A 12,463-nucleotide genomic window follows, 5' to 3' on the forward strand; every position below is an offset into this window, starting at 1 on the left:
CATCAGTTCAAGTCTGGCTACTTCCTGTGGGCATGGGATGATGTGGGAAGGGGGAGAGTTGGGGTTTGGTGGGTTCACACGCAGGAGGAAGTGTGGGAGGAGAGGCATCAGGTTACCTGCCATCATGGAGACCGCAGACATCTGCTTTTTGAGGGAACCGAGAAGACAGGTTGCTAGGAGAAAAAAAATAGACTCTTATCATCGGCCCTATGGACAGCACTAGCCATGGGAAGAGAGAAAACTGCCAGAAAGAAAGCCAGAGAAGCAGTTGCTGGGTAGGTCCCATTTGAGCCTGGAGAGGTAGTGTTAATGGTGAAGTCCCAAGAGCTGGTGTAGCTGCTCACATATCTGAAGAACCCTCTGCAAGCTGGCCTCAGCCCTTGCAGCAGGAGGGACCTGTAAAATATGCTCGAAATTGGGTGGGATGAACATAGGCTCTGGAGATGGATAGTTTTCACCAGACCAGATTTTTTGAAACAGCGGCAGAACTTCTTTCAGCAAACATTTTGGTGTCATAGCAAACGACTATGGCTGTAGGTTAAAAGGCATGGCCATTTTAGAAGACAAAGGAAATTCTAAAATTCTGAACTTCTGAAGTTACATCTGAAATCTGTTAATCCTGGACTATGAAGCCTGTGAAAGAGGTATACCTGTCTGTACTTTTAGCAGGAAACCTAACTAATGAAGTAAGGAGTTACCAGTACCTTACGTCATCAATTGCCATTAGACAGATCTGAGGGAATAAGTAATGAGCAGAAGTGAGACAGCTGTTCCAGCTACCCAGGCAATCCCAAGTCTCTCCGCAGTCTTTGGCAAGCAAAGGTCTCAGAAGCAGTACTTGCCTTTAGCCGTTGAGCCCAGGAGTTCTGACAGATTTTCCTGTAGGGTAGAGTTCGGTCTTCCTATCTTGGCAGAATGAGATAGATGATCCATTCCTCCAGTATCCTGTCATGCAGCCCAGGTAAATTCTAGGCAGCAGATGAGGTGAAAGGCAGTTTTTTTTTGCTTTGTGACTGAATTTGCCACACACAAAGACAAGCCTCCAGGAGGAAGTTCTTCTGCAGTCATGTGTCTTCTTGGAGGAGCTACAGGATAATGCAAAAGCTGGCATGTCTCTCTATTATAAGAAGCTCTTTTGTTGAATGTCATACTCTCAGATCTGTAAAGGTACTTGAGAATCAGGGTACCATTACCTGTCAGGCATACCTAAATTAGACATATAAGGTAAATTTGGATATACAGTTTATCCAATCAGTTACAGCTAGGAGAGGCATGTGGTGGGAGCGTTCAATGCCCTCGGGGTGGAGTCACTCATGGAGGGCTTTCTCAGGGGTGGAGTCCAGACTGAGGTAACAACAGGGGAGGGGGCTTGGAGAGGAGCCTCCACCTGAACATTCCAGACATTTTGTGTATAGGGATGACAGATATTGCAGGGGACACTTCCACCCAAACACATATAATTAAAAGAGCACGTATATGAACATGAGAGTAACATTTGAGAATTTATTAATATGCTTCTATTTCAAATCAAAGGAAGAAAAAATGACCTGGACATTCAATACATCAACTCACAAGACATGGGTGAAAGCAGAGGTATTAATCCCAGAAGGTCTGAAGATATTTAAGGTATAAAAATAAGGTTTTGTTACAATTTAAACTTTTACTTTGCTAATATATAATTTGTCATACACTGTTAAATTTAAATTAGAAAAGTATATTTGTATCTTTGGGAATAATAATTAGATTTTCTTTTCTTTATATTGGGTTCTTAACAGGCCAAGTTTTCTGTGAGCAGAGGAAACTACTAGCCCAGTGGTCCTCAACTCTCCTTATGCTATGATCCTTTAATACAGTTCCTAATGTTGTGGTTATCCCAGCCATAGAATTTTTTCATTATTTACTTCATAATTGTAATCTTGATACAGTTATTAATTGTAATGTAATGTAAATATTTGTGTTTTCTGGTGGTCTTAGGCAACTCCTGTGAAAGGGTCATTTGACCCCAAAGGGTTGTGACCAACAGGTTGAGAACCACTGGACTAGAGGGCCCATTCTTACACAACCCTTGTTCATGCTCTGAATATTCTTTCCAGCTCCCAGCATTGCTCCCAGGCAAGTACTTTTCTTCATGATGCAGATATTTTGTTTCAGATACTTCTACTGAAACTTGGGTGATGAAATTACTATTTATACCATTATACACCTGAAACATATAGAAAACTTGGTGGATGATCACTTTAAATAACCGACTTGAAATCTTTGCTATTTATAGACTATAGGCCAATTTTAGCATGTATGTAAAAATAAAAGATTGACTATGTGTGACTTACAAAACGAGCATCATTGTTTCATGGTCTTACTGTGTTTAAACACCTCTCCCCAAATACTGAGGATAACCATGTGGACTTTTAGAATTCCATATGCCCTAACCCTGGCACTTTTAAAGCATAGCGTTTATAAATCAAAGTCTTGTAAATTGAAGTTTATATTACACTTTTTAGGTTTAACATTTTGACACTAGTGTGCCATTTTATAGGCTGATATTTACAACCGCTGAAGGACATATTCAGTAAATGAACTTTTCCACAAAGTGAAATTAGCCTTGTGATTTGGCAAAAACATAAAGCAAAATTTAAAGACAGTACATTTTGGAGTTATAGTTTCTATTGTATAGGAGATGGAATTAAAATATTAATAGAAAAAGACAGAGTATGGAGATCAAAGTTTAAACTCATCAATTTTGAGACCCCATATGAATCATATATCAGGTCTCCTGATGCTCTGAAAAGACATAACTGCTGGCCAGTAGTGTATGTCCACATGTGTTATTGATTATGAGAGAATGATGTAACCGCATGCATACTTTTCTCCTAACACAGGATTTGAATTGAATACTATCTTCTGAAGCAAAACTTTAAATGTATTTGCCATTTGATATTTGATCCAAAGTATTTTTTAAACAAGAAATATGTACTTCTTTTGTCCTTGAAAAGATGTCTGCACAGAACCCTTAAACAGAGTGAGGCTAAAAGGGGCCAATCTTTGCTACCAGTATTTTGACAGATCTTTTGTATGACTTTCAGTGATGTTCTATTGAAATAGTAACAGATGTCCTCTAGAGTAATAGAGAAATTCTTTTTTTGTTGTGACTTTTTCTGGTGAGAAAAATCTACTTTCCCCAGAAAGTGTACCAATCACAGGACAGAGCAGAGCAAGAATTCCATCAATGAAAACTTGTCAAACCAGTGGATATGGGGCAGATTTAGAGGAGTGTGGAGGACAGTCATCTCACAGAAGTAAGGCTATGCTTTAGCAGGCCACTTGAAGGTTTCTGGCCACCCAGCTAGCTCTGCCCTGAAATAATCACACATAAACTGTACTAACTAAATCACTGCTTGTCCCATTAGTTCTAGCTTCTTATTGGATAACTCATATTAATTTAACCCATTTCTATTAATTCTTTTGACCTATTAGGCCAAGCCACTTTTCTTTATTAATTAACCAATTGTATTCACAGCATACAAAAGGAAATCCCATATCAAGGCTATCTCAAAGGCAGCCTCATGTACCACTAAAAGCCAAAACGCGCAAATTCGAGCTCCAGGTCCACTGCAAATGGCGGGCATATGGACAAGTCAGTTTCTTACAGGCAACTCTGTAGGTGGAAGAGCCTCTTCTGCCAACAGCTGGTCACTGGTTTAATAATCTCATGGAAGGAAGGTTTTATAATCTAGTGAATCTTGTGTCAGCTCTTTTGGCTTGTGGGGTTTACTTCCTGAGGCTTTTGAGCACCCTTCCTTCCTCCAAAGGAGAATGCTTCAGATCCAAAGATATTGCTGCATAAACTGTCAATACTTGTAGTATCCTAAACACTTGAAATGGAGCTGATGTGATTCTGAAATCGGATTCTCATCTGATTTCAATCCACTAAAATTAAAAGTAACTAGTGGCTACTGAATTGGACAGAAGGAAACCGGTTGCCATCTAGTGAGCTGTTTCTGCTACATCCTTCTGCTGTTCCTTAACTGTTATTCTTGGTAGGGCCTCAAGGACTCCTAATGCATTGACATTGTCCTGCATTTGACTGGCAATGAAAGACTAAGTCACTTCCTAATGTTGTGCATCTCCAGAAAATCCAGGAAATCATTTGGACAAAATAGAATTCATTCCCTTTAATTGGTGATACTCTGCTTATTGGAAAACTAGCTCTATTTGTGGGTGTGGTTTTTTAAATGTCGCTTCTTTTTAAATATTTACTCTTATACTACACTTCTTTACCCTTTCCTGATATTTCCATTCAGGTTTTAAAGCATTAATTTTTAGTAGTTTACAAAACAGACACAGTTATAGTTCCATGGAATTAACGACAATATTTTTTTTTCTTTTTTGAAAATAAAAGAAAGAAGACTGTAAAAATGATACCCAAATAATCCATTTGCAGTAAAAGGAATCCTCATGGTTACATGGATATTTGGTTCTTCTTGCTTGACTTCCCAGAAAACTTCACGAAGTCCATGTGCTTATCACTATCAGGAATACAGATCAGATTTGTCAAACAGAAATCAGATTTTGCCATCAGATGCATTGGCTGTGTTTTAAACATATGTTTCTTCAGTGGCTTATCTTTGTGACCCTCTTCAGTTTTTTTTCCTGTTTTTTAAGACCATGCATTCACCTATTCATCATTTTTTCCCATAAAGGTTATTTTTGAAGGCACAGTTTTGAGACAGAGAAGTTTTATTGGGCTTGGTCAGTTGTTGGTTTACACCTGTGGCCAGACCCACTCACAGCAGCTTTATTCTGATGACGAATACACTTGTGCCAGTGGCCAGTGCCTTACCCATTCTTCAGTTTGTGATTCTGGAACGGGCTGCTCCAGTGGGAATGATGAAGATTCATTCAGGAATACAACCCTAGAGGTTTCGGGTAAGTTGACTCCCTCTAGGATTGATTTCCTGCTGTCATTCATGATTGTGGGATGGAAATAGCCTTTGCTATACTCGGGCACAATTTCTTTGAGCGAAAATGAAAGTGCTTTCTCACTCTGAAACTATTAGCATTGCTCCCTTGTTGGCCTCTCTGTTAATTTAATGCTTGGTGTCTGCTGCGAAAGTTACTAAATGTCCGCCTTTGTTCTTAAGATAAATTGTTATGATTAGCGTGGTGTGTGTTTTCATGTGTTGGGTGTGAGTGTGTGCGTCCATGTATGTATGTATACTTTGATTAAAGAACAAAAAGAATAAGAAAGAGCTTGGTATCTTTATTTATAGATATATTACAGATTGATAACTTTTGTTAAATGTATTGTGTATTCCCATCTAAGTAATTATTTTGGAAGCTGGGAAGGGAGAATAAAGAGGATGTGGGTTGCCATTACCCCCTCCCCCCAACCCAGCCATGGTGACTGTAGACGTTCCTTCCAACCATCTATGGTCTTAAAGAAGGCCAAACTTGGCCAACACCTTCCCTCTGGGCCTTGAATGAAGTGTCTCTGATGAGAGCAATGAGGAAACATCCTGTAATAATTCAAACATCACACTCCCATGGAAATGGAATTTGCATTAGAATGCAAGCAGTGGTTCCCATGTGAGGTAACTTAGCATCTAACTCCATGGACTGTTTGCAGAAACCATGGGCTCCAGTGAATCTGTTTACTGTGTCACAAATAAACGGGCTTTTGAAAAAATTAAAAATTTGGCATTTATTTTCCTGTAAGGTTTTATTTTGTGAAATATTATTATGTAGGGGGAAATACTGCAATAAGATAAATTCCTCTCTGTAATGAAAAGATCTTTTATACAATATGCTTTCTTTGATGGTCCAGTGAAGACTTTATTAAAGTCATTGGGGACACTGGGAGAAGAAAATGGGCAAAGAAAAGAATACCCCCAGGTGGGTCTGATTATAAACAGAAGTTCAATTAGCTCTTCCAGCCATATAATCTTCTAACCAGTGTGATCTCAGTGGGCTTTGCACTTGCTTTTATTTTGCTTTCAAAGAGAATAAAGAGAATTTATTTTCTTTAATGTATATGAAATTCATTTCATTATATTTTATTTAAACATTTGATAGAAAGTTTACTTTATTTTTTGGGGGGGGACATTTACATTTCTAAAAGTTTTTATTATTTTAATTTCAAAGACTGAGAGAAAATATATTCCTTTTTAATTGTTCATTTGGAAGTTTATCTTCTATTTTTTCCCTTCGGTAAATACTTCTTTGACAATTCCCTCCCCACTTTTACCGGGCTCCTACATCAAATGCATCCCTGAATCTGATGCATTTGATAAAAAAAGCTGATATTTTACTATTAATTTTGTGCAATTTTTTTTTTACTGAAATGTCATGAATGACTTGTCTGTCATTTTTCTAATGCAATCAATCTCAGAATTATTCTGTTAGTTCCTTTGGAAAGACAGCTTATTTGTGACTATCAACAAATACTACTGTTTACTTGTCTTAATTTTTCACTTGCCTTAAACCGAGGGCCAAGACTCCTTTTGGCTGTCCATGGCACCATCCCCTGGAAAGAGGGAGGAGTGATGGAATAAAACTATCAATGTCTCCTCTACAGCTGTGTAAGACAGGATGAAGAATCCAATCGCTGTGACATGGTTTTCTGGTCAGTTTTAGGGGACCAAGCCAACATCTGAAACCTTCTGAAATCACAAGTCAAGCTAACACTTCCTTTTATCTTCATCAGTCATTTTGTCATAGCGACAATAGAACTGATCCAGTTGTGCTGCTCTGGGGAACCCTATTACAGTGAGTTCGGAGCATCATTATAAGTTCAGTGTTCTCTTAAGTAAAGCATTATATATTTGTACACATAAAGGTATGTCCTTATAAAATAAGAGGTTGTACTGAATTTTTAAAATATAATTGAAACATTTTACACATATTTTAGGTTTCTGTTTTGCAAGTCTGAGTTGCAATTCAGATTTTACAGATAAGATTTGAAATTTGTAGCTGAAGTAAAATGTCTTTATATGTTTTTGAACTTTTAGAAACATTTTTACCTTTCTTCTTTTTTTTTAAATTTATTTTTTTGTTTTGTGTGTGTGGTGTTTAAGTACATATGTTCACGTAGAAGGGAATAACAAGAGGTTGAAGTCTACTGTCTCTCTCTATTGCTGTATTCCCTATGAGATTCTCTTGGTGAACCCATATCTCAATTTGGTTGGACTAGCTGGTCAACAACCTCAAGGGTCCTCCTGCCTTCACCTTCCCAGCCTTGGATAATAGGTACACACTGTTCCACCTAATTTTGTATGTGATGTTGGGTTCTGAATGCAGGTTCTTAAGCAAACACATTATTATTACCTCAGCATTTTGTATGTAATTTGAACAGTTGCAGAAATATTTATGATACCACAGAGACTTGATAAATCGTAATTTATGGGGTTTTCCACATGATAATCTATACACAGTGTGCCTTTATTAAAGACATCTCACATAGATGTTCTTTAAAGCTATTGATTTCAGCTCCTCTTTTTAGTGATAATATATATTAAGATTCTACTCAGTAGATTGTCAAAAGCAGGTGAATGTCATGTGCCACTGGGTTTGCTGGTGTTTTGCTTTTTTGTGTCATGTGCTCTGTGGATCTAAAAAGCAGATTTACCATGCACCTGGTTCAAAGAGACAAAACTTTGGGCCCTATACCAACACTACAGAACCAAATGCTGCATGGTCCCCCAAAATTCATCTGCATCTTAAGCTTTGTGAACCACTTTGACAAAGATGTTTCTAAAAATGAAGACAGCTTAGGGAAGAAACAAACGGCATATTAAAACTCACTATCAACTAAAGGCAAAGTACTTCATAGCCTCCAACAATAGAGAACCCCAAGCCCTCATCATTTCACTTAAAAACACAATTATAATTCCAAAGCAGAGATTTTGTTATTTATTATAATCTTGTATAAATAAACACAGTTAATATTCAAATGTATTTGTTTCCCCATGTTCATCGAAACTTTCTACATAATAGCAAAAATAAAACAACTTTATTCACTGCCAGGGGAAATGAAGACTGAAAGTAATGAGAGATTTATGTAAAGTTTATTGAGGAATCAAAACAAAGGAACAGCTAGTGTGCGTAACAAGAATGATTCTAGAGCGGGTTCTGCTTAGGAATGTACGTACTGTGTGATTGTACCTGTATATGCTCTTCCTCAAAGAAAGGGGAAGACAGTGTTTACAAGGGGTGAGGACAAGGACACAGTCTCCATAGGTAAGATGATCCAATTAGAGAATGGTCACTGCACCTAATGATTATGAAGATGTAAAATTCACTAAAACAGTGAGAGTAGAATTAAATGTTTCTATCACTCATAGGATATCACAAATGATGTGTTACCTACCTTTCTTGTCGTCAGCATTTTGTAATATATACATATAACAATCACTGTGTTGCACATCTCTAAATCTTTAAATTTATTCAATTATGCATCAATACACCTGGCATGCATATTTAACTATAGTATCGTATGGGCACAAGAAAAGATTTTTTTTTCAAGACAGGGTTTCTCTGTAGCTTTGGAGCCTTTCCTGGAACTAGCTCTTGTAGATCAGGCTGGCCTCGAACTCACAGAAATCCGCCTGCCTCTTCTATTTTGACAGCTGACAAAAAAATCTGGATTATTTATCTTCTTTCCTCCCCTTGTCTCCTCTCCCTTTTGTTATTCCCTTACTCCTTTTTTTCTTTCTCCCTCTTTCTTTACCTTCCTATTTCTATCTTTTCTACCTCATTATCCTTTTATGTTCTCTTCCATTTTATTGAATAATTTAAATATTTATAACAAAATTATTGAAATATGTGTATCAAGAATATCCTAAGATAGTCGCTATATTCTTAAGCATATGTCACATAAAACTTATCAAATTTTAAGACACAATGCAGCACAGATAAACCTTGGTGATGCTAAACAACATGAAGTGAATCAAATTTACACAATTCTACTTTGATGAGTGAGATTTATAGACTTGTGAAATTCATAGGCACATTTCCGGATACTGATATACCCCTATGAGTAAGAGGTCTACTGTACTCAATTGTATGTGAGTTACAGAGCTTTGGTCCTTGTGGGATTCATAAATATCAACTTCATATTTATGATATACCCTTATTAGAACTTAATATATAGTTACTAAATAAGATGTCCGTATTAGCTCCCACACAATATTTCTTTGTGTATCATTAAGAACTGAAGCAAAAGATTCATAAATATTTTACTGTTTTGAACCACATTCTTATCAATTCTTTTTCTTGTGCCTTTATTTTACTATAGTGAAACACTTAAGAAAAAGTATCATCAGCATATGAAAACATGACTCTAACAAACTAACTGGGAGAGAAATTTCTTTGAAACTGTGAAGAGTGTCATGCACTCCATTTAGAAGTAGTGAAAGGTACCCCATAATTACAGCAATGAAGGTGACCAAATAGGCAAAATTATGCTTATAATTAATGTACTTTATTTACGGCAGAAGTATGTCATTTTAATTTTACACATGTATAGCATTTAGCACACTTAGTATGCCAAGCTGTCATTATATCATTGATCTTGCTTTCTTCTGATATTTATTACTTCACCTGAAACTTTTTGAAATATGTAGGGAAACCATTATTAATGAAAAATGTCAATATAATGAAGTTAAATTTGTTTTTACACTATACAACAACTAAGGTTGAAAATAATTGTTTTCTAAAAAAAAAAAAACATTCCTTGTAAGTGTACTAGAACAAATGTCATCAATAAAGTCACCCCAGTGGTGTACTGTGTTTTCACAGAGATTACAACTTCCTTGTGCTTTCCCAAATCTTTCTGGTGATAGATTCTTAAAAATTAGCTTTAATTTCCAAAGAATAGTGAATGTTTACTGTTCTGCACACAACATAATAGTTGATACTTATTTTTATTTATGCATTTATTTTATTTGTGTGTGGTGAATGTATATGTGTGTGTGTCTGTGCCTGCAGATGCTTGGATATGTGTGGTGTGTTTTCCTCTATTACTGTATACCTTTTTTCATTGTTTTGTTTGTCTAAAAACTTAATTCAAGAGAAACTGTATTGTTGACCTCCAGATGGAATCTGGAAGACATGTTGTTGAGGTGCTCTGGCTTCGTTTATAAGCATCCTGATGATATTAAAACACAAAACACTACTCTTCTCAAGTGTAGTGTCTCTTCCCTGAACCTGGGACTCACTGAATAAGGTTAGACTGGCCAGCCAGCTTCATGGATCTTCCACCTGATTAGGACTGGAATTACAGAGGCACACTGCCATGCCTGCCTTTTCATGTGTGCTGGGTTCCATACCAAAGCCCTCATGCTTTATCAGAAGCACATTTCCTACTGAGCCATTTCCCTAGTCCAAATTTTTAACTGATAAAAAATTTGGATGATAAAAGACCTGATTCCAAATTTTCTTCTGTAGACAATTTTAACATTTATAAAACTTATTGTCATTTTTACCATGAAAAGTTTTGAACCTTTTTATCTGCTCAAAGGTTTGGGGATTCAGAGATCTTGTGACACCCCCCATTTTCACACAGTGGCTTGCAGGTAATTAATAGGATGGCATCAGTAGCAGCCAGCTGCTCCAATGAGAAGGATTATGTATATGGACTTTCTTCCTTTGGGCAACAGTATGGAACCCATAGCCCTAAATGGTAAGAATGAGCATTTTACCCAGTTAGGAAAAGCAAGAGGAAAATGAGTGGCCTGAGTTAATACGCTCAGACAGCAAGGATAAAATGGAGGCAATTCCAGATGAAGCCAGAAAGGTTGTCACTTTATGGGATAGGATTTTTGTTTTAGGGGAAATATCTCTGCAAATTGGGTGATGCCTTAGAAATAAGTGGGAAGGTTAAGGTCACAGCCAAGACTTTACAACCTTCAAGCACATTTTGGAGATCATGTATATATTTTATATCTTATTTTGCACTTCATTTCCTGACTTAGAAGAGACATGAAGTGGCCTACAGCTAGCTAAGCTCACAAGGAATGAACAAAGAATATTTTATGTATGGCCAAGGCGAGACAGCCATAGCTAGTTTTATAGGTCTGCATGGTTGTGACAATAGCAGAATAGACTCCCTGTGAGGGGGGTTACTTCTTATCCATAACCACACCTTCAAAACTGTTCAGCATCTATGAAAGGAAATAATACCCAAGAGGAATCAGTTTCAGGTGATGGTGGGGTGAACTATGCTCCCTTGTTAGGTTAGTTCATGTAAGTTCTTTGCTTTTTGTATTTATTTATTTAAGATTTCTGCATCCTCCCCACCACCGCCTCCCATTTCCTTTCCCCTCCCCCAATCAAGTCCCCCTCCCCCAATCAAGTCCCCCTCCCTCGTCAGCCCAAAGAGCAATCAGGGTTCCCTGCCCTGTGGGAAGTCCAAGGACCACCCACCTCCATCCAGGTCTAGTAAGGTGAGCATCCAAACTGCCTAGGCTCTCACAAAGTCAGTACGTGCAGTAGGATCAGAAACCCATTGCCATTGTTCTTGAGTTCTCAGTAGTCCTCATTGTCCGCTATGTTCAGTGAGTCCGGTTTTATCCCATGCTTTTTCAGACCCAGGCCAGCTGGCCTTGGTGAGTTCCCGATAGAACATCCCCATTGTCTCAGTGTGTGGGTGCACCCCTCGCGGTCCTGAGTTCCTTGCTAGTGCTCTCTCTCCTTCTGTAGTTGCTTTCTCTTTATTTAGGGAGAATTGTATTACAACGCAAAAAAAATCTGCTCATAAAGAAAAACCTGTCTTTACCTTTCCATGTTTCCTTCTCCATACATTACAGCAAGTCACCTTACCTGGGACTTCGAGTCTGGTTTCTGTGGCTGGGAACCATTTTCCACAGAAGACTCCCACTGGGAGGTGGTGGAAGGGCTGAGCAGTGGAGAACACCCATTTCCTGGGCCTGGCCACACAGAGGACACCAACCGCGGTAAGGCATCCTCCTCTTTTAAAGGTGTTTTCATGCATGTTGAGATGCTGATGCTGTGAGCTTTCATTTCTAACTGCAGACTAAATGAAGCATTGTTCTTCTTGTCTTAAACCCTGAGACCTGATTAATAATTAATAACGAATTGGGTGTTTTGAAAGGAGCATGTTTATGTCAACCATCAATTTTATGGTTGCATTTGAAAAAATATTATAGTGATGATGTAAAGAGGGAGGTAACACTTCTGATGGATTGTGCAGCAGGCTTGCTTCCTTCCTTTAAGCATTCCAAGTCTTGCAAAACAGAACGAAAAAATAGTCTCATCTTCTATGTGGAAACAGAGAAAAAGGATTCAGCACTATAAAACCTGAAAATTCTCTAAACTATACACTACAAGACATCATTATAGCTTTTGCATATCCTCATAAAGCCAAGGAACCATAACTACCTGCAGTGTTCTGTGAAAATGTTCTGTGACACTCTCGGGCACACATAACAGCCTTGCTCTCTAGTTC

The 12,463-nt window shown here is 37.8% G+C and overlaps 1 protein-coding gene across 2 annotated transcripts in view; it reads left to right on the forward strand.

Moving 5' to 3' along the window:
• The window catches only part of Malrd1 (MAM and LDL receptor class A domain containing 1), a 598,349-nt gene that overhangs the window by 78,204 nt on the left and 507,682 nt on the right, over positions 1 to 12,463 (forward strand). For both annotated transcript variants that reach the window (XM_075971104.1, XM_075971103.1), the window contains 3 exons: positions 1,534 to 1,626; positions 4,701 to 4,926; positions 11,805 to 11,951. In XM_075971104.1, the coding sequence (XP_075827219.1) occupies positions 1,534 to 1,626; positions 4,701 to 4,926; positions 11,805 to 11,951 (466 nt within the window). The remainder of the gene's footprint in view (positions 1 to 1,533; positions 1,627 to 4,700; positions 4,927 to 11,804; positions 11,952 to 12,463) is intronic.

Source organism: Microtus pennsylvanicus, chromosome 4 (assembly GCF_037038515.1).
Source record: "Microtus pennsylvanicus isolate mMicPen1 chromosome 4, mMicPen1.hap1, whole genome shotgun sequence".
In the NCBI taxonomy this organism is placed as follows: domain Eukaryota; kingdom Metazoa; phylum Chordata; class Mammalia; order Rodentia; family Cricetidae; genus Microtus; species Microtus pennsylvanicus.